The 24,455-nt window shown below is 45.7% G+C and overlaps 3 protein-coding genes across 4 annotated transcripts; 1 reads left to right on the top strand and 2 right to left on the bottom strand.

Annotated features, from left to right (window-relative positions):
- The first annotated feature begins 3,403 nt into the window (after positions 1–3,403).
- LOC133906004 (uncharacterized) lies at positions 3,404–5,505 on the top strand. The gene is made up of 2 exons (XM_062347812.1): positions 3,404–3,878; positions 5,393–5,505. Exons 1-2 carry the CDS (start codon positions 3,404–3,406, stop codon positions 5,503–5,505), a joined length of 588 nt encoding a protein of 195 aa, XP_062203796.1.
- A 5,799-nt stretch (positions 5,506–11,304) lies between these two features.
- On the bottom strand, positions 11,305–15,091 carry LOC133905893 (ABC transporter F family member 1-like). The gene is made up of 5 exons (XM_062347684.1): positions 14,760–15,091; positions 13,726–13,799; positions 13,431–13,641; positions 13,057–13,291; positions 11,305–12,553 (listed from the first exon to the last, which is right to left on the bottom strand). The coding sequence occupies exons 1-5, from the start codon at positions 14,973–14,975 to the stop codon at positions 11,496–11,498; spliced, it is 1,794 nt and encodes a 597-aa protein (XP_062203668.1). The 5' UTR covers positions 14,976–15,091; the 3' UTR covers positions 11,305–11,495.
- Positions 15,092–18,020: 2,929 nt separating this feature from the next.
- On the bottom strand, positions 18,021–19,221 carry LOC133906767 (protein phosphatase 1 regulatory subunit INH3-like). 2 transcript variants are annotated; one of them, XR_009907839.1, is made up of 2 exons: positions 18,601–19,221; positions 18,021–18,362 (listed from the first exon to the last, which is right to left on the bottom strand). XR_009907839.1 is itself a non-coding variant. In XM_062348769.1 (2 exons), exon 1 carries the CDS (start codon positions 19,121–19,123, stop codon positions 18,800–18,802), a length of 324 nt encoding a protein of 107 aa, XP_062204753.1. In that variant the 5' UTR covers positions 19,124–19,219; the 3' UTR covers positions 18,021–18,362; positions 18,753–18,799. The 2 variants fall into 2 exon arrangements, 1 of the variants encoding a protein (XP_062204753.1); XM_062348769.1 differs by having other exon boundaries at positions 18,753–19,219.
- Between the last annotated feature and the right edge of the window lie 5,234 nt (positions 19,222–24,455).

Consider the following 24,455-nt stretch of genomic DNA (forward strand, 5'->3'; position numbering starts at 1 on the left):
AGTTCAGGAACTTGAAGCAAGGCAGCATGACCGTTAATGAGTATCACAGGAAGTTTATTGAGTTGTCCCGCTATGCACCAGAAGAAGTCTCCACCGATAAGAAGAAGCAGAACATGTTCAAGAAGGGTTTAGAAAGCAACCTGAAGGCACAAATGACACCTCACTTATACCCAGAGTTCAACACCCTCATCAACATGACAATCTTAGCTGAAGAAGCCAACAAAGAACTAAGTCAAGACAAGAAGCGCAAGTTTGTAGCTCTCAGGGCCCAGCAGCAAGACAAATCTCAGAAGTTCAAGCGCCCAGTCTACTCTGGTCAGAAGCCTCAATCCACCATGCAGTTCAGAACTCAGGCCTCCTCCTCTCAGCAGCAGAAATCGTCATACTGCAGCCAGAGTTACGGCAAGAGTCAGTAGAACAGTGGCAGTCAGGTGTTCAACACCAGCAAGGCCTGTTTCAACTGTGGTGAAACTGGTCACTTTATAGCCAACTGTCCCCACAAGGCAAAGCAAGCAGTGTCAGTGCAGTCCAACACAATCAATGGACCCCGACCGGCAATGTCTGGGGCCAATCGTGGAGCCTCTCATGCTCCTAACCAGCAGGCAAGGTCACAGCAGACCTTCGGGCGTGCTAGAGTCAACCACATCCACGCCCAGGAAGCCCAAGCTGCACCAGGAGTTGTGCTCGGTGAGTTCCTTGTGGAATCAATTCTTGCATCAGTACTGTTTGATTCTAGAGCATCACATTCTTTCATATCATCAAGTTTTGTGAAAAAGCATAATCTACCTACAGTACTGCTTAAAGACCCCCTAGTAACTAGATCACCCGGAGCCGACATTATCTGTTAGCTGGGATGCTCGCGGGTAAGGATATCTATAAGTGGGGTAGTTTTTCTAGCAAACCTAGTGGTGCTTAAGTCCAAAGGGATAGATGTAATCCTTGGAATGGACTGGTTAACCCAGCATGATGGCACCATAGCCTGTGCAGCTAGAGCAGTGACCCTAACAAATCATGAAGGGACACAAGTAACTTGTCATACACTTGGGTGTAAACCTAATCCCATAGTGTATAGCTTAGAGGCCAAGAGCCTTGAAGAAGTGCCAGTAGTGGATGAATATCCGGATGTTTTCTCTGATGAGTTACCGGGTATGCCACCAGACCGGGATGTTGAGTTCATCATTGACCTCCTCCCCGGAACAGCCCCATAGCAAAGAGACCATACCGTATGGCAGCCGGAGAGCTAGCAAAGCTGAAAGAACAGTTGAGAGAACTTCAGCAGAAAGAATACATCAGACCCAGTTCATCACCCTGGGGATCACCAGTTCTCTTTGTTAAGAAGAAAGATGGCAGTCAAAGGTTATGTGTGGATTACAGATCCTTAAATGAAGTAACCATCAAGAACAAGTATCATTTGCCAAGGACTGATGACCTCTTTGATCAGTTGAAAGGAGCCAAGTTTTTCTCCAAGATCGACCTGAGATCAGGGTATTATCAGATGAAGATAAGTGAAGGAGATATATCAAAAATAGCCTTTGTGACCTGTTATAGACAGTATGAGTTCACAGTTATGCCTTTTGGTCTAACCAATACACCAGCATACTTCATGAACCTTATGAATAAGGTGTTCATGGAAGAGTTGGATCAATTTGTCGTAGTCTTCATTGACGACATATTGATTTACTCTAAGAGTACCCAAGAGCACGAGCAGCATCTGAGAGTGGTTTTGGAAAAGCTCAGAGCACATAAGTTGTATGCTAAGTTCAGCAAATGTGAGTTTTGGCTTGAGAAAGTTGCCTTCCTTGGGCATGTGTTAACAGCAGAAGGAGTTGCAGTGGATCCTGAAAAAGTAGAAGCAGTTGCCAACTGGTCTCAGCCAACCAATGCGATCGAGATCAGAAGCTTTCTTGGATTGGCGGGTTATTACTGCCGGTTCATTGAAGGATTCTCCAAGATAGCAAGACCAATGACAGAGCTGCTTAAGAAAGATAAGAAGTTTGAATGGACGCAGGCATGTGAGAAAAGTTTTCAAGAGTTAAGAGAAAGGCTGACGACCGCCCCAGTGCCTGTCTTACCAGATATCCATCAGGACTTTGTGGTATACTGTGATGCATCTAGGCGAGGCCTAGGATGTGTGCTTATGCAGAGTGGCAAGGTAGTAGCTTATGCCTCTCGGCAGCTCAAACCCAATGAACAGAACTACCCGACCCATGATCTAGAGTTAGCAGCAGTTGTCCATGCTCTCAAGATCTGGAGACATTATCTAATTGGAAACAAGTGTGAGATCTATACAGATCATAAGAGTCTGAAGTATATCTTCACCCAACCTGACTTGAACTTGAGACAGAGAAGATGGTTGGAGTTGATTAAGGATTATAATCTGGAAATCCTTTATCATCCAGGCAAAGCAAATGTTGTGGCAGATGCTTTGAGCTGGAAAGTTTACAATAATCACCTAGAGGCCCGAAGTGCCCCACTGCGGTCAGAGTTACAGAAGCTCAACCTGCAGATAATACCTCAATCTCATCTCCATAACTTGAGTGTACAACCCACCTTAGAAGATCAAGTCAAGCAAGCTCAGCAAAAAAATCGAGAGTTAATGAAGATCAATAGGAACACTGGTGAAGATAAAGCTCCAAACTTTAGAGTTGATGAAGGAGTTTTGTGGCATAAAGATAGGCTCTGTGTTCCCCAAGAAGGAAATTTCCGGGAAGTAATCCTGGATGAGGCTCATAACTCAGCATATTTCATTCACCCAGGTGCCACCAAAATGTACATGGACCTGAAAAAGAGGTATTGGTGGAATGGAATGAAGGCAGATATAGCCAAGTTTGTTGCCCAGTGTGACATCTGTTAGAGAGTCAAGGCAGAGCATCAGAAACCTGCTGGCCTACTTCAGCCTTTGCCTATTCCAGTATGAAAATGGGATGAGATAGGCATGGATTTCATAGTTGGTCTCCCTAAAACCAAGAAAGGAAATACCTCTGTATGGGTTATAGTGGACCGTCTCACCAAAGTAGCTCACTTTATACCTGTACGAACCAACTATGGTGGAGATAAGTTAGCTCAGCTATACATCGATAACATAGTAAAGCTACATGGTGTTCCTAGCAGAATAGTATCTGATAGAGGTACCCAGTTTACCTCAAGGTTCTGGAAGAGTTTACACACAGCTTTGGGAACTAAGCTGGACTTCAGTACCGCTTATCATCCTCAAACAGATGGTCAGACAGAAAGAGTCAATCAAATCCTTGAAGATATGTTGAGAGCTTGTGTTTTAACCTATGGAAAGGATTGGAAAGCAAGTCTAGCTTATGCAGAGTTCTCCTACAATAACAGCTATCAGGCTAGTTTGAAGATGTCACCTTTTGAAGCTCTGTATGGCAGAAAATACAGAACACCTTTGATGTGGTCAGAAGTTGGAGAGCGTACCCTGTTGGGACCAGCCCTTATCAAAGAAGCTGAAGACCGTGTGGCAGAAATCAGAGAAAAGTTAAAGGCAACTCAGTCCCGTCAGAAGAGTTATTCAGATAAAAGAAGAAGAGATCTAGGCTTCCAAGTTGGAGAGTTTGTATATCTGAAAGTTTCACCAATACGGGGAACTCATCGGTTCCGAGTGCGTGGAAAGTTAGCTCCTCGGTATATTGGACCGTATGAAGTGTTACAGAAAGTTGGTACAGTTGCATACAAGATACAGCTACCCCCAGAGTTGGCAGATGTTCATGAAGTCTTCCATGTATCTCAGCTGAAGAAGTGTTTGAGAGTTCCAGAAGAACAAGTTACAGAAGATACCCTGGATCTACAGGATGACCTTCGATATCAAGAGGTTCCAGTAAAAATCTTGGATGTTGTCTCTCGCAAGACCAGAGGATCAACAGTCTGTTTGTGCAGAGTTCAGTGGAGCAGGCATACAGAAGCAGAATCAACTTGGGAACGAGAGGATGCCCTAAGGAAAGAGTTTCCATCCCTGTTTGAGGAAGTCCCCGAATCTCAAGGTCGAGATTCTCTCTAAGTGGGGTAGGTTTGTAACATCCCAATTTTCGGCCAATTAAATTTCAAAAATGCATTCAAATAAAACTTTGCAAAATCATCTCCAAATCCTTTCCCCCCCCCCTTTCCTCCTCCCTTCCAGCACGCCTCCTTCTTTCCCTTCCTCCCGCGTGCGCCGTGGACCCCGCTGAGCCCCCACCTCTGCTGCCACCGACAAGTTGCCGTGCCGCCCTTTCCTAGCTTACCCCCTTCTCCTTCTCTGCGTGGTCGCCGCGCACCGTGTCGGTGACGGACGCACAGCTCCCGCATGAACCAAGCCGAGTACGGCCGCCATTAAGGTACGCCGGCCACCGTCCTCGCCCATCCTCCCCTCCCTCGCTCCCTGCCGTCGGTACACATCCACCATACCGCCGCCATACCCCATTGCCCTTTCCCCTGCCATGCCCGTCACATCTCGCAGCTCGACCGACAGCCACGCGCGGCAAGAGCTGACCACCGGACGTCCTCCGATTGCCCGTTGTCGCCGCTCGCCCCTCCTTCTTCGTTGGTCAGCGCTGCAGCACCAGCACGTGTACACTGGAGCTCACCGGGCAACCGCTGTCGGCTACTGACCCCGACCACCCCGTGCCTCTTCTCCACGCCCAGGCACGCCAGCGTACGAGCTGTCCCCGCGCCTGCAACTGCCTTCAAAGCGCCGGACGGTGAGCCCGTCCTCGCCGCTGACCCGAGCACAATGGCCGTCCGTGCCACTGTCCTTTTCTCCGGCAAGCTCTACCTCTCACCCTCGCCTATAAAAAGGCAGTGCCGAGCTCTGTGCCCCCTTGGCCGCCTCCCTCCCGTGCTCACAAGGCAAGACCCCCCTCTCACTGCCTCTCCCCTGCCTTTCTTTCCAGCCATGGTTTCTTCTTCCCTCTCTGTTCTTCTCTCTCCCTCTGTGTTCTTTTCCTCTCTGTCTTGCTGTCCTCACGAAGACGAAGTGCTCTGCTCGTATCCTTTAGGTAGCACGTTCTTATCTTTTCTAGTGGGTCCCACCACAATAAAGGTCTTCAGCGAGCTACTGAGAGGCACTCAGACCAAAGAGCAGGCCACGTTTCTACCTTATCTCTCCTAGTGGGCCCCACCATAATAAAGTGATTTGAGCCAAATCTCAGTGATCGAGCTAAGCTTTTAGAACCAGCCCAGAATATTCCCAGAATATTCCGTTTTTATGTTTCCCGAATTTACCTCCGATTAAATCTTCCGAAGCCCGTTTCTCCTTCGTTTCAACTCCGATTTCGACGATTCTTTCGCCAATATTCATCTAAATTCAAGCTCTATTTATTCATACCCTTTTCATATTTTCCAAATTTATTTACCCTTTTATTTGTATTTATTTGTGTTTTGTTCTATTGTTTGTCGCGCGTAGACGCCGGAGAGTTCGTCGAGGAGGAGGAGGAGCTGGTGCCAGGAACCCCGGAGTTCGAGCAGGACCCCCTCGAGGACTTCGACGAAGGCAAGTCTCAATCCGTCTCCCTTTGACCATATTGAACTCAGATTTATAAACACAACCCGTAGCAGCTGTTTTATACCGATATAATGCATGCTATTTTACTAAATGTCTTATTTTAAACTGTTGCCTTAGTTATAACCTAATGTAGCTTAGTCAGCCGTTGGTTTGTACCATGTATGCTTAACCTTGTTAAACCTAGAATATCGTCTTAGTCATTTTACCTATACTTAGGCGATTACCTTGTACTAGCATGCTTAGGAATAATACTCTGTACCGTTACTTCATCCTTAATCATGTTTAGTTTTTCAAAGGTGTAAAACGTGGTGCTTGGTGTTGTGTGGGTGTGGTATGGTTTAAATATGCTGGTATGGTAGGGATAACATCTGAGTTGGGTTAGAGCTGGGGTGAACTAAGGATTCCTTCGGGGATGCCTAGGGAGTTGAGGCGCTGTCCGCGTGACAAGCTTCGTGCGGAGTGCTGTCTGTATGGCAGACTCCATGTGGAGATGTTCGTCCTGGTTCGCTTAAGAACCGAGTTGATGTGACATCCTACCTAGTCTTTTAGTACAGCCACTCGACCTGTATGGGCAGGACTTGGCATAAATCCCACCAGCTAGTCTACTATCGCCTGTAGGCAGGTGTGCAGCGGGAAACCATGGAGCAGGTGCAGGCGATGCAAGCTTGGCGACCCGGTTGTAGGCCTAGCTAAGGTCAAGAACCCCTGGCTAGATCCCGTAGGCGGTTAGTGTGATGATGCTAGGGTGGGTAATAGCTTTGTTGAGTCACATCTTTCACGACGGTGAAATATTGTTAAACTCAGCTTGTGGGTAAAGTGTACAAACTCTGCAGAGGTAAACCTATTCGAATAGCCGTGTCCACGGTCATGGACGAACTACAGTTCGGTCACAGCAACTAGCGTGCGTGTGTGTGTTTTCCCTTGTGCGTGTGTGGGCAAGGTGTGCCCTGTTTTGGAATATAGGTCCGGCCGGGTGCCGTGGGTTGCTGCGGACGGGGTGTCCGGCAACAATAAAACTTGGAAAACCCCTTAATGTTACTAATATTGTTACATTGCATTATTGAACTGTTTTATATCAAATGAACCCTGCATGTGTAAAACTTAGCTTTCTGCAAAATACAACCTTACAGCTTATTCTTGTTATCCTCATATGCATGTATTCGTACCCCTGCCGTAGGGCAAGGGTTGGGACTTGTTGAGTACTTTTGTACTCACCCTTGCTGTTGCTTTCAGAGGATGATCCGGACTTCACCGAAGCAGACGGTGAGGCCGACGAGTAGACTTGGTCGCGTCCGCACCCGAGTTGCCTGTGGAGTGGCATGCAGTCATGCTACCTTCGTTGTTTACTCTGCTGTCATGAACTGTTCTAATAATGCACATCTGTCTAGTGCTGTATGGCTGGTGGCTTATGCTTACCACCCCCTCGTGTGTATGACTAAGATATTATCTGTTGTAAAACTCTTATATACCAGCGACTGATCCAGTGACTGGTATAATAAAGGTCTTAAGAACCGAGGATAACCTGGGGCGCTTCAGGTGGTATCAGAGCCATACTTGGCTGTAGGACGAGACCATAGGACTGGACGTAGTATTTTCATAAAAACTATATTGCAAAAGTTCTTGCTCTCATTCCTCCCTTTGAAAAACTCTTTAAAACTACGCTGATCCTCCCCCTCTTTTCTGCAGATGGAAGAGCTTGGTTGGGTAACCGAGTACTGCCTCGACACTTTCGGCTTTCCCAAAGTGTTGTACGCTGCCATGACCAAGCTGGGAATCATGGAGCACCCGGAGTATGTTGGCCGAGAATTCGAGAAGTATGGCACCAAGCGCTACGAAGTGACAATTCATGTCGGAGCAAGCGAGTACTACCCCGACAAGAAGCCTTGGTGTGTGTCCACCACAGGGTTCAGGTTCAAAGGCACATATCAAGCTGTCGCCCGCAAGGCCCTGCGACACCTTTGTCAGATCTACGAGAGGCCTGTCGGACGCACTTCCATGAGGTTCTTTCCCCCTATGGTGAAAGAACGCCCTACTTGGATGGCCAGGATGAAGACCTTGGAAGGTCTCGGGATGCGGGAAAGTGACCCGACCGTTGTGGCCATGACTCGCTATCTGCTGGCCCTGGATGATCTATATGACCAGCAGGCAGTCGAGTTGAGGAAGTGCCTCTGCCGAGCAGAAGAACGTCGTCACCCACGTTCCTCCCGAGCGTGGGTGACGACGAAGGTCCGACGACGCAGTGCCACCATAGGATATCCTGGGTGCTGCTTACCGGATATTACACATGAGATACTTAATGTTTGACGTGACATCTTTTTCCATCAACACAGTTATGGCTGTTGTGTGGGGTGGGTGGGGATTGGGGACGGTTAGGATTAGAGATAGGCAAAGGGTAGAAGGAAATCTGGATGTTGATTCCCCATCCGACGTAGGGAAAAATGGGGTTTTTGGGGTCCAAAATCATTCACATGATAATTAAACAGAAAATGAAAAGAACAACCATATCGCATGAAAATTAATAGGACTGTGGCATGGCTATGGAATTTATACTGGAATGATCGGCTATGGGCATCCGTTCCGTGATGGACGACGGAACAGTTGGGCGCTGCTAGGCGCTAGCTCAATGTGTGCGCGTGCTGTTGCCGGCGGCTCGGGCCTTCTCGATCGCGGCGTAGACCTCATCAGTCACCGGCACCGCCGCCATGACAGCGACGATGAACAGCGCCGCCACAGTGGTCCTTCTCTGGGCCATTGTTATGTAACAATGACTTCTTGAGAGGTTGATCGTGACCTTGTTTGTGTTGTGTGTCGTGAGAGACCTACGTGCGGTGATGTGCCACAAGCATGACTGCGCAATCCTTATATATAGGACAGGGTGCGTACAAAAGGTGTGAGGCGGCGACGGGAGCTTCGCGGGCTACGGGTCATGCTATTGCGTGCATGCATGGCTACCTCTGTATGCTCGAGCTTCACTCCTTCCTGGTTACCAGAGAAAGATGGTACAGCAAGTATGCGTGGTGTATAAATTTTAGTTGGCTATAACAATTTGTTAAAACATGTTAAGAAGTCGCAATGCATAATGCGTACTTCCAGGAACACCATGGAGTTGATTGAGAGTTAGCAAGAGAGGATTACTGGGGTAAGCAATCTGTATGGTATCTTATAATGGGAGTCCCAGGTAAGTGCATGGCAATCAACTGACAAGGCATCCCAGGATAGACCCTGCACGCAATGTTTTTTTGTGATATCTGGATAAGCACGAAGGCGCTCTTCTGATAGTTGATTCACAAACCAGTAAATTCGGAGAAAGCGTGCATGTTATATTACAATTGCGAAAATTTTGTAGGGGATACAACTTTTTTTGAAACTTCTTGTAGGACACTGTAACAAAAATTGTGATGATTCTTAAACTGCTGATCTTACTAACACATGATAAAAGTAAGGGATAATCCCTCTTGCCGAGACAAGCACCACAAGACAGAGATTTATACTGGTTCGGATCTCCCGGAGGATAATAGCTCTACATCATGTATTCTTATATTAATCTTCAAGACAAATTATAAGGGGGTCGTTGCTAGCCTAGATAAGATTTTCTACAGCTAGTCAAAGGCTCTTTGTGTGTAGTCTAGCGAGTAGTCGATGCAAATTGCGATTGTGCTTTTGAATTGGCTTGTCTCCTGTGAAGGTTCCCCTACTCCATATATATGGGGATCGCAGTGTAACATCATGGCTCCGATTTTTCTATCTTAAACTTAGGGATAAACTTTCTTGACACCTTTCTTTCGTATCATAGTCGGGATTTTAAGCTCCGACCAGGTAGCTCGTCCAGGAAGAACTCTCATCCGAGTAGGAATTCTAGGTCAACCAAAAAATATCATGCTAATTTCTTGAAATCTTGATAAGGATGGGAAAATCTGGCTCTCTATGTGGAGGATCTTTCAAATTTTGAATCATCACAACAAAGATTTTGTGTAGTGGTGAAAGAATCATTTCTCTTTTTTCGATAACAAATCATAATGATGTTTGGAAATTGAAGTGCATTCATTGGAGATGTGCGCCTACTCACCTAGGATTTCGCGTCAACTACTCATGTATACGGCGAAAGGGATTCCTTTTGTTCCTAGTCTTCGGTGGCATGATGGATCACCACGTGGTCGTGGATTCGATCCCTATAGACGTCGCCAAATATTGGGATCTTAATATCAGCACAGCGAATAGTACTCAATCAGTTAATGGTATATTGACTGTTCTTGCCCATCACATAAGCTAGGTAAGGGTATTTATAGCTATACTTCAACCACCCCAATCGTTATTACATTAATACACCTATTCTTTAGAATGTTCATATCCCAAGGGTGTTATAACCAATACACTATTATAATATTACATCAACTAGGACATGCCACATGTCTACAACCACATGCAACGGCCAACCCTTCGGGCCAATGACAAACCCCCTTCCGACCTCACTTCGGCTAATGCTTGATCACCTCTGAGTCTTTCACTTCGTCATGGTTGGCCTTTTGCTCAAGCATTCACCTGTGCCTCCTGAAGGGGTGCTTTGGCCTTCAGACCTTCATCCTCCGCCCAATATTTCTTCGGGCCCCCCTCGGAGCCTTCAGCTTGCCCTTCGAGACCTCCGACTTCGATACTTGGCGCTGGCCTTCCCCTTCAGCCCCATCTCATCAAGAACTTTCAGGACCAATTCTCTATTACATTAGCATTGCTCATCCTTACTTGGGATTTCTGAGACTGGCCAAAGTGAATCAGGGGTCGGAGAACCAGTGTGGTACTATTCCCCCAACAACTAGCTAGACACCGTAGCACCAACAAAACACCATTTGGTAGGAGTTACAAATATACTCAAATATCTCAATGACACTAAATATCTTAGTTTATTCAATCAGAAAAACAAGATATGATTATAATTGAATACAATGATGTTGGTTATCTATCAGATCCCCATAATATCATATCTCAAATAAGATTTGTATTCCAATAGGTGGAACAATTTTTTCATGGAAGTCATCTAAACAGACCTTCGTGGCAAATTTCACTAATCATATTATATAAAGCAAAACAAAAATATATGACTCCATAGAATGATTAACCATATAAAATTATCATGTGGTATTGGTGCATTAGTGTCACCAACTTTTATCTATAAAGATAACACAGCTTGTATTGCACAAATGCAAACAACTTATGTAAAAAATAATATCACAAAACATATTGCTTCAAAATTATTCTATTCTCATAAACTACATAAAAATAAGATAGAAATTTTGCAAACAAAATCTGTGATAATCTTACAGATTTGTTCACGAAGTCTTAAAAAATCTAAATTAAAAAAATATGTACATAGAATTAGTATGAGAAGACTTCAAGACCTGCAAAACTCAGGAGGCTCCTGATAACCTGTTGATCATCATATCATATATATTGCACCATTTTCTCTTATGAGTTTTTCTAATTTGTTTTTTTTATATAAATTTTTAATAAGACAATATCAATACAAACTCGTGCCCCTACTGAGAGTCACCTGTCTTCCGAACGGACGTAAACTCACCCGTTCACTATGTATAAATATATGAACATCTCAATGAAATCAATGTCAGTTTCTCGCTCTGTCTCTGTTCTATCCAATACGAAACAAAACGCACATGGTTACTAGTCATCCATAGAGCATTAGTAACAAAAAAATACTTGTATCTTCAACCTTATGTTCGTGCTGTACCACTGTTGTACGATCGAATACAGAAACAGAGAGAAGTCTAGCTTCCCAACTCCGTAAAACTTAGGATAACAAAATATTTCAAAAAATGTGGATAGATATTTCATGTACTATAAATACTCTTGTTCTGATGAAAAGTCAAGGAGTGAATCCGATACATAATGATCATTCCGATAATCTGCTACTGCAAAACCGGGACTACGTAATAGAGTTTAGAAAACTCAGGGTTGGTTATAATAAATCTCCAAAGAGAAGAATTTTCAAAGCCTTCTAATCAGATAGACCAGCCTTGCTCTTCAAGTGGGCCTTGAACTCCATGATATCACCTTCCCACCTGGTTACTGCCTGGTTCTCACACACCCAGATCTCTTGAGCGACCTGGTTGATCAGCCTGAAGTCATGGCTCACCAGGACCAAACCACCGTCCCACTCGTTCAGTGCCTCCGCCAGGGAATCAATGGTCTCGATATCCAGGTGATTCGTCGGCTCGTCAAGCAGCAGCAGTTGCGGCTGCCTATATGCCAGCCATGCAAAGATGACACGGCTCCTCTGCCCATCAGAGAGATTCATCATTGGCATCACCTGCGCCTTCCCTGTCAGGCCAAACCTACCGACTGCAGCTCTCATCTTCTCTTCTTCTGTCCCAGGGTATTCCTTCATCATATAAGCCAGGGCCGACATGTCCAGGTCCAGCTTCTCTGCGAGATGTTGATGGTACTGGGCAATGCGCAGGTGATTGTGGCGCCTGACCATGCCATCTAATGGAGACAGGTCACCTGTCATGAGCTTCAGAAGAGTGCTCTTTCCAGCCCCATTGGGACCAACCAGTGCAATTCTAGAATCGAGATCAACACCAAAGTCAAGGCTCTTGTATATCAGATTATCTGGTGTATACCCAAACTTGACTTCAACAAACTGTAGCACTGGTGGTGGAAGTTTGCCAACATCTGTAAAGCGGAACACCAGTACTTTGTCCCTAACAACCTTCTCAGTGAGACCACCACGCTCCATCTTTGCAAGAGTTTTCTCTTTGCTCTGAGCTTGGCGTGCGAGCTTCGCAGAACCATGACCAAACCGTGCAATGTACTCTTTCATTGAAGCAATCTGTTCTTGCTCCCATTTGTACTGCTTCATTTGATTTTCTTCCAGCTCGGAGCGGGTTTGAACATACTGGTCATAATTACCAGTGTACAACTTTAGCTTCTTGTTCTGCATGTGGATGATGTTAGTGCACACTCCATTCAGAAAGTCTTGAGAGTGTGATATCACGACAAGTATGCGGTCAAATTTCTTTAGCATCTCTTCCAACCAGACACACGCCTCAAGATCTGCAAATGAATGTACAGAGTTCAGGGATGCAACAAGTTCACCAAAACGGTGTCTTGAAAGACCATAGTTCCATGGGAGTTCAATAACTTGTTTTATCACTATACAGGTTGCTATGCTACCCTATAAATGCCAGCCAAGCAATGAGGGAACAAAATCGGAGGACTAAAACCAGTTACGCCGGACAGGAACCAGTTAAGGCATCAATTTGGGAGGTATCTCAGAAAACAAAGGTACAAAGAAATTCACAAGATATTTTATCTTTCGATGAATTTGTTTACTTAAAATTGGAAATGAAGTTGTATTTAGTGTTATAAGATTCAATATGCGATCCACATAATTATATTAATATGAAGCATGCAGAAGCTGCAAGTTGTGTAAATAAAATTTCGACTATTAGTAGGGTTCTAATCCACCAGTCACCAGGCAAGGAGCACAATTCTAAGCACTGAAAACCTAGTTTTCTCATTTAATTTCCATTTATTTTAAGTTTTCCAGGACTTACCAAGATGGTTTGTGGGCTCATCAAGCAAAAGGATTGTTGGATTCATGAACAGTGCTCTTGCCAAAGCAATCCTCATACGCCAACCACCAGAAAAATCCCGAGTTTTCTTTGCCTGCATTTGCTTGGTAAAGCCTAAACCAAATAGTATCTCAGCAGCACGCTTTTCAGCAGTTGATGCATCCATCGCATCTAGACGCTCATATATACGATCCAAAGCTTCACCACCACCATCATCCTAAAAATGTCAGCAAAAATATCTATGTTAGCCTGCTAGGACAAGTCCAGCATCAATTCATAGTTTGCAACAGCAGCATGGCAAGAGACATAGACAAAACATGTGTGAAGATAACAATTGAGAGTTTTCAAGAGCTGACCTGTGCAGATAAAATTTCAGCTTCCTTTTCCAACTTCACTCTTTCTTCGTCACAGCTAACAACAGCTTGTAGTGCAGACATGTCTGAAGCTTCAATCTCATGGCTGAGGTGGTATATGTCCATGTGTTCAGGGATAGGAAGTTCTCTGCAGCCTATTGCTGTGAGAAGAGTAGATTTTCCACATCCATTCAAACCAAGCAAACCGTATCGCCTGATATCAAATAAAAACATCAATAACGTGCTCCAACAGCACATTTGGTTATCACTGAATGGAAATGAATAATAGAATTATTACCTCCCGTAGTTCAGTTCCAACTCAGAATCCACAATAAGGTCATGCCCATGAAATGTTAAGGAAAGAGACTCTATCTGTAAAATTTAAATCATAGATAAGGGAGCTAGGAAATCAGCAATCAGCAACCAATGAGTTAAGCTGTTAAATGAATCAACCTACAGTAAAGGTTGCACTCAAATATTAAAACATATGTTCCTCACATAAAATAGGTTATAATAACTATCCACATAAACACCGAATTTATACTTTATATGGAACAATGATGGCATGGCAGTCAGGTCCAAAGAATATCAGTCTGATGCAGTGACTAGTATCCACATGGTTATCTGATCTCACTGCTGCACAATCATTCTTTTAGTGAGGGCATCGATGGGATAGGTGGCGCTCACAACTAGGTATACAGACAGCGCTACTGACAGGAAAAATGGACCTCTAAGCAAGAAAGTTCCGGACGAACAAGATAATTAAGAGGTACAGATCATTCTTTTTTAAGGGAACAGTGCAGGAACAACATACAAGATCGGGAAGGCTACCAAGAGAAAATATCCTCTGTTCATCAGCTACTCAGCTGCAAAGATATTGGCAGTGTAACCCGAGGGGCTCGTTGGTTTCTCTGTTTATTCACCTAATCTTTATTCACTTAAATGACCTACCAATTCTTTATTCGCTGCCCTTGAAAACTACTTCCCCATCAACACATGCGCCGATCCATAATTCAATATTCACTGAAATAAAAAATAATATAATGCATACAAACTCAAAGATCAGTGACATATTGTTGTGCATATGAACACAACCCCAGCGGATAGATCGGTTTGCAACGGAACGCAACCGTGGAGAAGAGATCTGCGGAGACTGAAGCTATTAACGATTTCAGAGCGCATCAAACCCAATCCACCATGCGACGGCATGAAAAAGTAAGCGCCAAGTCTTCCCGTTTCTTGGTGAGTTCATACGAGGATTCGATTTAGACTACGAATCACGAAAGAACAAGAAGGGGATGGGGGTTCGGTCGGGAGGGGATGGATGCTCACGTGGATGTCGCGGGAGAGCGGGTGGGACGCGAGGACCCCGGTGCAGGTGCGGTCGGAGAGCTTGAGCGCCTCCACGCCGTTCGCTGCCTTCTGGGCGGCCGTGGCAGCCGACGCGGATGACGATGAGGACGACGCAGCCGCCGCCTTGCCTCCCCTCTTGGCGGCCGCGGCGGCCTTCTTCTGCGCGGCCTTCTTCTTGCTGGCGTCCGACACCATGGCGCCGATCTGGGAAGAGTCCGGGATCCTTGGAGCGGTGGCGGCGGCGATCGGGAGCTGAGGGATGGGAGATGGGGAACTCAAGTGCTCAACTCCGACCCGCCTCTGGCGGCTGGACCCGTACTAATACTGGCCTAATGATGCTGGGCTCGCTCAGCTTCGTGAGCATTTTTCTCTTCTATGGGCCGGGCCGAATGGACTTCTAGCTTTACTGTTGTGTCCACCTCCCTCTATACATGCTACGCCTGCCTCCCCAACCTTCCACTAGCAGCCGAGCATTCCGCTATCTGCCTAACTCCCCTCCTCCGCACAGCCACTGCCGCCATCTCACTCCTCCACATCTGGCACCAACAGGAGTCACCCACAATCCTCCCCTGCACCGCCTCTTCTCCATTACCCTCAACCTCATCCGCTCTTCTCAGCAGAGTACATACTCGCTACTATGATATATATAAGAAAATTAGTCTGTACTTTTAGAGTACATACTCCATACTACGATATACCATATAAATAAATTAGATATACTCTTTTATCACTATGAGGATACTTATATACTCATTCTAAATACTTCAATATGAATTACATGAAAAAGTTGAAAAAAATCCATCAATTTTAATAGATTTTAATAATATCTTTATATTTGTACATAAAATGTAATATACTCAAAAAATATGTACAAACCACCTAAAAAGTATACATACTATTTGGATGATCTTAATACTTAAATACTCCATGTATATACCATTTATCATATGAGATACTCCATATATAATGAGATACATATATAGAAGTAAGTAAATACTTCCGGAAATACCAAATATAAATATAAATAAATAAATAAATATATATATATTTCATCTGGATGCAGGAGCTCTTCTGAAAAGGAAGCGTCTGGTCAACACGGTTCACTTCAAGAACAGGTACATGGTGATGGAGGTCTTTATCGAGGCGGGCAGAGGTGGATGCGACCGTCATTCTCACTCAGTTCAATATAACCAAAATGATCAGAGACAGCATTCAAGTCAACTTTGGGGAGTGTGGCTTAGCTGCATCTCTTGGATCATTACAAGGCACTAATTCCTTCTGAAACCTCTTTTTAAATCTCTATGCACTCACTGATATATGTAGTGTATTCACTGCAGACTAATTTAATTTACAAGACTTATGAGCTCTGCTAATTTTCAGTGAAGTATGTTAATCCTGTAACAAAGCTTTGCATAATCCGAGTGTCACGTGAAGACCCCCACAAAGTATAGGCTGCTATTACGATGGTAAGGAGCATTGGGAAAATCCCTGTTTCATTCAACCTGTTGGATGTGAGCGGTTCACTCCCTGAAGATGATGGTACCAAAGCAGTTTAGTTGCCGTATTTCTTTTACTTGTTTGGTTTCTAGCTCTTGATCTGGTGCACGCTGAATCTTCTCTGAAACATCTGAATTCAGTAGCTGATCTCGTCTCTCGCTATGATGGTAATTAGATAGAAGGATTTGATATCGCCATTTCTTATCGGTATCAAGTTGAACAAGTTCAAAAATTGTCCTGAGAACTGTGTGCCCTTTTCTTTTGTATATCTTAGGTCTAGCTTTTGAGTGTAACAATATTGCAACCATGCATTCATGACATCTAAGATGAAGCTTTCTATATACATGGATAATTGAGCTTTCGAGAAACAGCATTTCTCATTCAGAATTCAAATATATAGTCATGTCAGTACTTTTCATGCTTAGCTCTGGTATGATGCCCATTTTGGATGATCAATTTCAGATTATATAATGAAGCATTTTGCCTCACTGTAGTAACTTGTTGCTTTCCTCAGGAAAAGGCTCACTATTTTCATAAGGCCAAACTGCCACAGTTGAGCTCACCATCTCATTCACTTCCTCGAGGAACCATCTGGGCGTGCAAGGAAGCTTGGCTGGAGTGCGACGAAGCCAAGTTTGAGCAATACAAGCTGGCTGCTGGGGCCTGCGTCACGCCAGAGGTTGCCCAGCCCGTGCAGAGCTGCTTTGACAGAATTAGAGGGCTAGAGAGCTAACGAATTTTAATTTCCATCCCATACCTTGTTTTAGTTATGTCATTTCTCGTATCTTCCAGTCTGGCGTATAGCACTGAGTGAGCACTTTATGGCCTGATCAGGAAGGAACTATGGTGACAATTTTGTAAACCAGACATCGAACGCCAAATCATCAAATGAGATACAATGTTTGTAAATCCTCAATTTTCCTTTTTCCTACGAATTTCCTCCACAGCTACAAGGAAAAGGTGACCAAGTGGAGCTGAGGGTATGGAAGCTGCACACATCGCACCCACAATCCATACAAACTGGCCAAAGATTCACGCAATACGCGCATTTAAACACCCCAAAGAACATTTTTACGTTTCCATGGCTCATCACCTCACCAAAGTCTTTTTTTAGAAAAATTAATAGTACCAGATAAGGCTTCAGCAATGATGAGAAAGCATACAAAAGATTTGATCTTGTGTCGCGCCCAGCATTTCCACAGCCATGGAAACGATGAACCTTAGAGGGATGAGATCCAGAATTTTTTACCAGCTGATACAACGACCTGCAAGTATATATTGCCTGCATTTCTCCGGGCGTCACCTGAATACGTGATGCTGCCTTGCTTGACCATCACTGAAGGTAACCTGAGCACAGAGATTCTTCGATTCTTCAACTAATATAAAGCATCCAGGTCACTTTGCATACATTTGATCACTAAACTGATAGTTACTTTCACAGCCTTTTCTGTCGCTACACAAATCAAATATACAACTTCCATATGGCTTTAGTCTAAATTTACAACTACCTTGAAGACCTTATTTACCCAAAAAGTTCGTTGTTGTTTTGATGACATTTGGACCTAAATATTAGTTTGCAACAATATGTTTCCATTTTCAACATGAGTGCTCTGATGATCTGATGGGCGATGTCCATGGTATACACACAAGTTTCATAAACTAATTAAGGTAACATCATGTACTATGAGATCAGCATAACTATGGTTGAGCCAAACCAATAAGACAGCAACCACACACAGGACATAAGCAACATCACTTCATCATTAACAAACAGCATGCCGTTATAAGGTGTGAATACAATGAATAACCCAGAAGAACAGACTTGGTAACTTCGAGATGATCAAACCATGACAATGATAACAGGAAGAGCACACTATATATCTCAGGTAATTGGACGCACAAAACAATACCGCGATCCATAGAAGTTGCAGCCTGACAAAATATCTGGCACAATGGTTCTCTGTAGCAGACTCTGAAACAGAGCAGTAACTTTTCACCTAAAGTTTGACACAAAGAAGTCAAGTTTCCCATGGTAGGATAACCAATAACACTTCAAGTATCGATGAAGCGGCCCATCAAAGCTGCCTGCAGATCACATCAACCAAACACAGTATGATCAGTACAGAAACAATGGAATGCGGCAAATTGACTGACACATGTGCGTGTATATGTGTAGCTAGGCCCCTTTCCATGTTACAAGAATTATTGTCAATGAGGGTTTGGAAATCCTATACTACTGAAGGTCGAATCACCATTTTATAACAAAATGTTTGCTCAACGGCAGCAATAACAACCAGACCTCGAATCTTAACATTCAATTTACCTAATGATTGCCCTGATTGGTCCTCAAGCACCGATACAGAAATGTTACCCTCAAAATTGAGCACGGATTTCCCATTTCCACTCATCTAGCGGCATGAGATCACAAAATACATCACAGCGAATTGGAGAGAAGCATCAATTCTCTCTCAATACCTAACGAGATCAAGAAGCCCCAGTTCGCAACCATCCCCGCATGGAGATCAGTGGTGGTGGTCGTGGGAGGAGGACGAGCAGCCGCCGCCGCCGCCGCCGCTGGGGGCCTCGTCGTCGCTGCAGTCCTCGTCGAAGGGGACCTCCTTATGGAAGATGCAGCACTTCTTGGAGCTCTTGCGGCCGAGGCACTCGTTGTCCACCGTCCCCTCCTTCCACGTCACTTTCTTCTTCGCCCGCCGCTCCAGCCGCAGCACCACCACCTCCGAAGGCTGCGGGGGCGGGGCGGAGGACGAAGAGGGGGAGGGGTCGACCGTTACGGTCACGGATCCGGTCGACGACGACGAGGACTGCGGCGGCGCGCGGGTTGCCATGGCGATTTTGGATTCCTCCTCTACTGCGTCTTGTGTCCCTAACTTCTTTCCTTTTGACCTTCTAAATGACAGCTCTAATTGTACAGTCAAGCACGTTTTTCTGGAGGAAATAAAAAAAGCGTGAAATGATTTGGAAGGGGGGAAATTTTCATGCAAATGGCCTATTCAGTGCAAGGTGCAAACAACATGCTGCAGCTGTCGGATCCCAATCCAACGTTCCAGGTTCGGGCAGGCGGGTTCCTCAATCCCACTCATGTAATTTTGCATAAAACCTCAATTCTTCCCCAAAAAAACGCTGCCCCCGTTAAGTAAACCCTTCCCACTCATGTAATCTATTGTTGTGGCTGCTTGGCAGTGATTTTGTTTCCTATTGAAATTTAGGCTTGTAAAATGTTGGTTCCTTGCCCCCATTGTTCATTAGGAAAAAATGTGTTGGTCGAAATCGGGGTTGTAAATTATGGTTTGTAAATTGCTGTTCACAACTCATTGTAAATATTATTTGGCACTCTGATTTGTGAGCAATAATCTGCTGTCAATTTCAGATCAGAATAAGTTCAATTGAGAACGTCTTTCTTGTAGAAACTGGATATTTTATCTTTTTAACTTTAGTTGCCGAATGTTATAGGTGACGGGTCACAGTTATGATCCGTCACTGATAACTATTTTTGCCAAATTGTTGATACTGAATTATTTGATACTAAATTCAGTGAATTGTTGCTTTACATATAAATTTTTTTATCAAAATATTTTATGAATTTCTGAATATCTCATGCTAACGATCGTAATTTGATAGGCAAACTGAAGTTCGACGTTTTTTTTTACTTTATAGACATGTACTGAAAAAGTTACATCCATTTCTACCTCACTTCATCAGGTTCAGCAAATTTTTTGAGGCCAAATTCCGCCTGGAAGATTGAGTTCTTGCCTTCTGAAGTTTCTACACCATTTTTGGAACACGTGTTTATATCTGTCAAGAGTTGATCCATGACAATACTTCCGGGGTATACCGGGTGATGGGTGCGTGATCACGTGTTCGATGTGTGTGTATGAACTCAAGAATACCAGGATTATCAAGGTTCAGATCTCCTATAGAATAATAGCCCTATGCCCTATATATGAAACTATTTTACAGATCTGTTCCTCTCCTTACAAGCACGATGCTCCACTATTTATATACCAAGAGTGGTGTACATACAAACAGATCGTGCCAACAGTATGACTGGTCTAATCCTAACGAAACCAATTACCCTAAGTAGGGTAGGTATGCAGACACTACACTGGTCAACTGGTATGTCCTGTCCCATCGCCCCACACCGCATGCTCGCCTGCGATGCCATCCCATCGGCCGTGCGGCATCACGCCTATCTGTGTAATGTGATCTCGTAGCATTAAATGCTACGGGACAGAACACTGCTCATCTGCATTGACCAAGACTTTATTCACTAGAGAGGGTGTCTCGGAAAGAAAAACACTTGAATAGATAGCATTTAATACGACTTGATAGGTTAAGATGAAATATCTACCTTACGATTAGTGAGGCTGGTCACATGGTTTACTTTTGCGACCAGGGGGCTGGTCATGAGAGCCTTGCCTGGTCGCGCGATAGGGCCACAGTCTTATGAAAAAAATATCTACCGCCAGTTTGTACTCCCTTGTGCGGATTCCTCTGATAGGGGACCCCTTATTCAATACACCAACAAATAGCCCCCAAGCTCTCCTATGGATGTGGTCGGTTGTGTAGTTTGCCACATGGTCGTGGTCAGACCTGGTCGCACCACTTGGGCCCTAGGTGGACAATAGTTTACCCTGAGAGTGGTCATCGACCCAGTTTTTCCTCGTGGTGGGACCAGAAAACCGCATCCTGAGGGGAGGTTAAAAACAAAGAGAGAGAGAGAGATCGTGGGAGAGAGAAAAAAGGAGAATGTGGGAGAGGGAGACAATGATGGCCACCCGACCCAACAAAATTTCTACTTCTCTTGCCTGGCTTTTCGAATTTCCAACTTTGTCAGGCCACGCAGCGGTTGGGATACTGCAACCGTCCTATAAATGGGGGCACGGATAGCTCTCCGTAGATCCTTTTGTCATTCTCCAAGCCCCCTGCCCTTGTGCTCAGAGCCCCTCTTCTCCGTCGCTGCCTGTGCTCTCACCACAGCCATTGCCACATTCCAATGGCGTTGCGCTCCGGTAAAGAACCTGACTTCTCTAAGTCCAAGTGCACTAGGGCAAAGATGAGGCAGATGCATGAGAACCATCTGCTTCCCCGTCACCTGTCTTTCGGTTTCCGCCCTGGGGAAGATGCGCCTACACCCCACTAGAGAAGATCATTATGTTCGCCTCCTTCTTCCTCGCCAGCCTCGTGCTGTCCTTCTTTGAATTCTTCACCACTGTTATCACCGTCTATGACATCTTCCACCTCCACCTCAAACCTAATAGGGGTCAAGCCATGCCTTGATCTTTTCAGATTCTTCTACACGGCCAGGTTACAGATCAGGCTGGCCACCGGGAGCTGCGGGTTTCGACTCCACGATGGCGTCGTGAGCTCCTACATCGAGATGGGCCTCAAGTCATTATGGTCAGGCTGGAGGGACGAGTGGTTCTACCTCTAGACAGAAGATTCTTTGGATAATATCCACTTGCCAGCTAGGCCAGCTCAAGTCACTGAGAACTGGGGGAGCACCCCTAACTCCAGAGCTACTGAGCCTCGTTGCTCGGGTTAAGCAGCTCGCGGGCACCAAGCCGTTGGGATCAGGCGTCGTCCGGGGCTTCATCAAGCGCCAGTTGTGCCCCTTGTAGAGGAGAGCACGCTCGGCGTACCTGTACTTCGAGAGTGAGGACGACACCTGGGAGAGCTCCTCAAGTAATGATGCAACCATTTTCATGGCACTTGTTGCTAATCACGTGGTATCTTAGGTATCTCTTTTATTCAAATCTTCCTGACAAGGCCATCGATTAACGGGTCAAATTCCTAATGACAGCTGCCCTGAGGAAGAATGGCCCTCTGCGAGATGCTCCGCCACTGTGTGACCTCCTTTAGTCGGAGAGGGCTCATGTTAGAATTGTATGTTTGGCCTTTTCCCAAAATTTCCACCACCAAGCCTTCTCCTAGGTCAAAGTTTCACGGTTTGCTTTGTCGCAGGGTCTTCCTGAGGTCGATGTATTACGCCAGATCATAGACGAGGTCATGGTGATCGCCGAGGAAGTTGATCTTGCTGCCCACATGTCCTCTCCGTTGCCCGGCGCTACTCCAGTCAGCCACGGACCCGATCGTGAAGCTGACCCAGCTGGCCATGGAGGTGACCAGACTGCTTGGAGCTAGGTATCGAACACAGGTGGTGGTTCTGGGAGTAGCACCGGTCAATAAAGGGTCAATCAACACTGCCCCGATCGGCCTAGCTCTGACCAGCCTCGACCTAACTAGCCTTGACCCGACCAGCCTCGCCCCGACCAGATTGGGGGCGTTTAGGATGTTGTTGGCCAAGTGTCCGCACATGTGGGAAAGAGACCGGTGAAAGACTTGGGTTCCGTGGGAACATCTAAACTCATTCGTGGGACACTGATCCCTAGTGGCTCGTCAACAGCCCTGGCTTCCCCACCCAGCGGCTTTACTAGGATCAGACATGTGATCAGTCCTCCGCTGACGCGGTAAGTTCTTTGATTAGGAGTGGATCCTTCGAGCTCTTCCTTACCTTTGTGACCCATGGTCGCTATAGGTCCTTAACCCCACCTCTAGCCCTGGTCGTGCCTAATCCACCGGTGCCTCAACAAGGCATTCCTGGCCCACAGCTAGGCGCAGCTTCACCACCAGGAGCATTGGTTGTGACTTTCAAACGCGTAGAGCCGGTCATGGAGCCTGTTCCAGCCTCTAACCTACTCTCCCTGGTTGACTGCTTCCCTGCCTCCATCCGCAAGCTAATTTTCAAGAACGAGGCAGTAGACCGCCAGTGCACTGTGTTGGAGAAGTGGGTGGCCAAGGAGAAAAGGAGCGACTCTTGCTTCAATAGGAAAACACCAAGCTCCAATAAGAAAAAGACGTGCTCACTGCTGAACATGCTGAGCTTAAGGAGAAGGAACGAAGGACCCGTAGTATTCTTGAGGAAGCATTTAAGGATATTCAGAGACCCTTGAGGAGCGTTGGGCCAGACGCCCCTGACCCAAAGGACAAAAGGACTGCTGAGGGCTGGGCCTTCGCCATCCGCGTCTAGATGGAGAGGTTTGCTTAACTTTTGGGCATTCTGGTGGAGAGGACATCGGAGGATGTGGTGAACGTGGCGCAGGCAATGATGTCGTATGTCCTCAAGTGCTACCGTAGCCGTGACCCCCACTTCAACCTCGAGACCGTCCAGGAAGGGATCACGACAGCAGATCCCATAGGAGCAGGGAGGCTGGAAGAGGAGTGCCAAGGGCTGACGGATTACATGGGGTCCATCTTTTGAGCGGAGACCATCGAGGAAGCCGGTGAAGAGGAGCAAACCTCAAATTATAATTTGGGTTTGTATCTTGTATGAATGAGGCTTTCAATTTCTTTGATGAGCCTATGTCGCTATTGTGGTCGTAGGGTCCTTGAGCTAACCGAACCACTTGCCCGCTCTGAGCCCCCGACCACGCCTATAGACAGAGTGCGGTTAGAGATATTCGGGCAACTTGCTCGCTCTAAGCCCCCAACCACGTTTACTCCCTACTTCGCTGACCAGCGCAGTCGGGAAGCGATGGTCGAGTGCGAGCTTGGGTTCGTGGTTGAGCGAGAGATCCTACATAGTGACCTCTGAGGTGCATCAGTCTTACCATCACTCAATCACGTGTAGTCCTAGGCTAGCCAAGTGAGACTCGACCAGTTGACCCTTGTGAGGTTCGTGACCTGTTTGCTTGGTCAGCTTGTCGGGAGGAGTTACTCACAGCGCAGACCTGGAGCGGATGACCAGAGAGAGCGACCAGTGACAAGAATACTTCTACGGCTACCTTAGCTGGGCTTTTACACCCTTCGACTCGCTGCTATGGTTTTTAGCAGCCTTTGAGGAGGCCGACAATCTTGAGCAGAGGCTTTGCAAAACTGTCAGTGACCACCTTTTCAAGATCGGAGTCACTGGTGCCATATCCCCAGCCTGGACCTTGTTTGCATCCATGACCATATCCCCAGCTTGGACGTTGCTTCAGTAGTTGCAACCAGCTTTGGCGGGATTCAGAGGACCATTGGGAGGTCAGTGCTCTCGCAGACTCATTTCTGTACGCAGCTCGCTCGCTTCTTTAGGTTGTCTGGTTTGACTCGCTGAGGGGCATCTTCGGATCCTAGGGTTACTGAATGAAAATATTAGAAACACCCCCCTGGCAATACCCG

This window comes from Phragmites australis, chromosome 23, assembly GCF_958298935.1.
Source record: "Phragmites australis chromosome 23, lpPhrAust1.1, whole genome shotgun sequence".
In the NCBI taxonomy this organism is placed as follows: Eukaryota; Viridiplantae; Streptophyta; class Magnoliopsida; order Poales; family Poaceae; genus Phragmites; species Phragmites australis.

Bases quoted from the DNA above. Each gene is read 5' to 3' on its own strand.
- LOC133906004 (XM_062347812.1), top strand. From the start codon at position 3,404: ATGTGGTCAGAAGTTGGAGAGCGTACCCTGTTGGGACCAGCCCTTATC. The intron at 3,879-5,392 runs GTTTGTGCAGAG...TGTCGCGCGTAG, and splicing joins GACCAGAGGATCAACAGTCT to ACGCCGGAGAGTTCGTCGAG.
- LOC133905893 (XM_062347684.1), bottom strand. From the start codon at position 14,975: ATGGTGTCGGACGCCAGCAAGAAGAAGGCCGCGCAGAAGAAGGCCGCC. The intron at 13,800-14,759 runs GTGAGCATCCAT...TAAATTTTACAG, and splicing joins CGCTCTCCCGCGACATCCAC to ATAGAGTCTCTTTCCTTAAC. The intron at 13,292-13,430 runs GTCAGCTCTTGA...TGACATTTTTAG, and splicing joins CTGAAATTTTATCTGCACAG to GATGATGGTGGTGGTGAAGC.
- LOC133906767 (XM_062348769.1), bottom strand. From the start codon at position 19,123: ATGGCAACCCGCGCGCCGCCGCAGTCCTCGTCGTCGTCGACCGGATCC.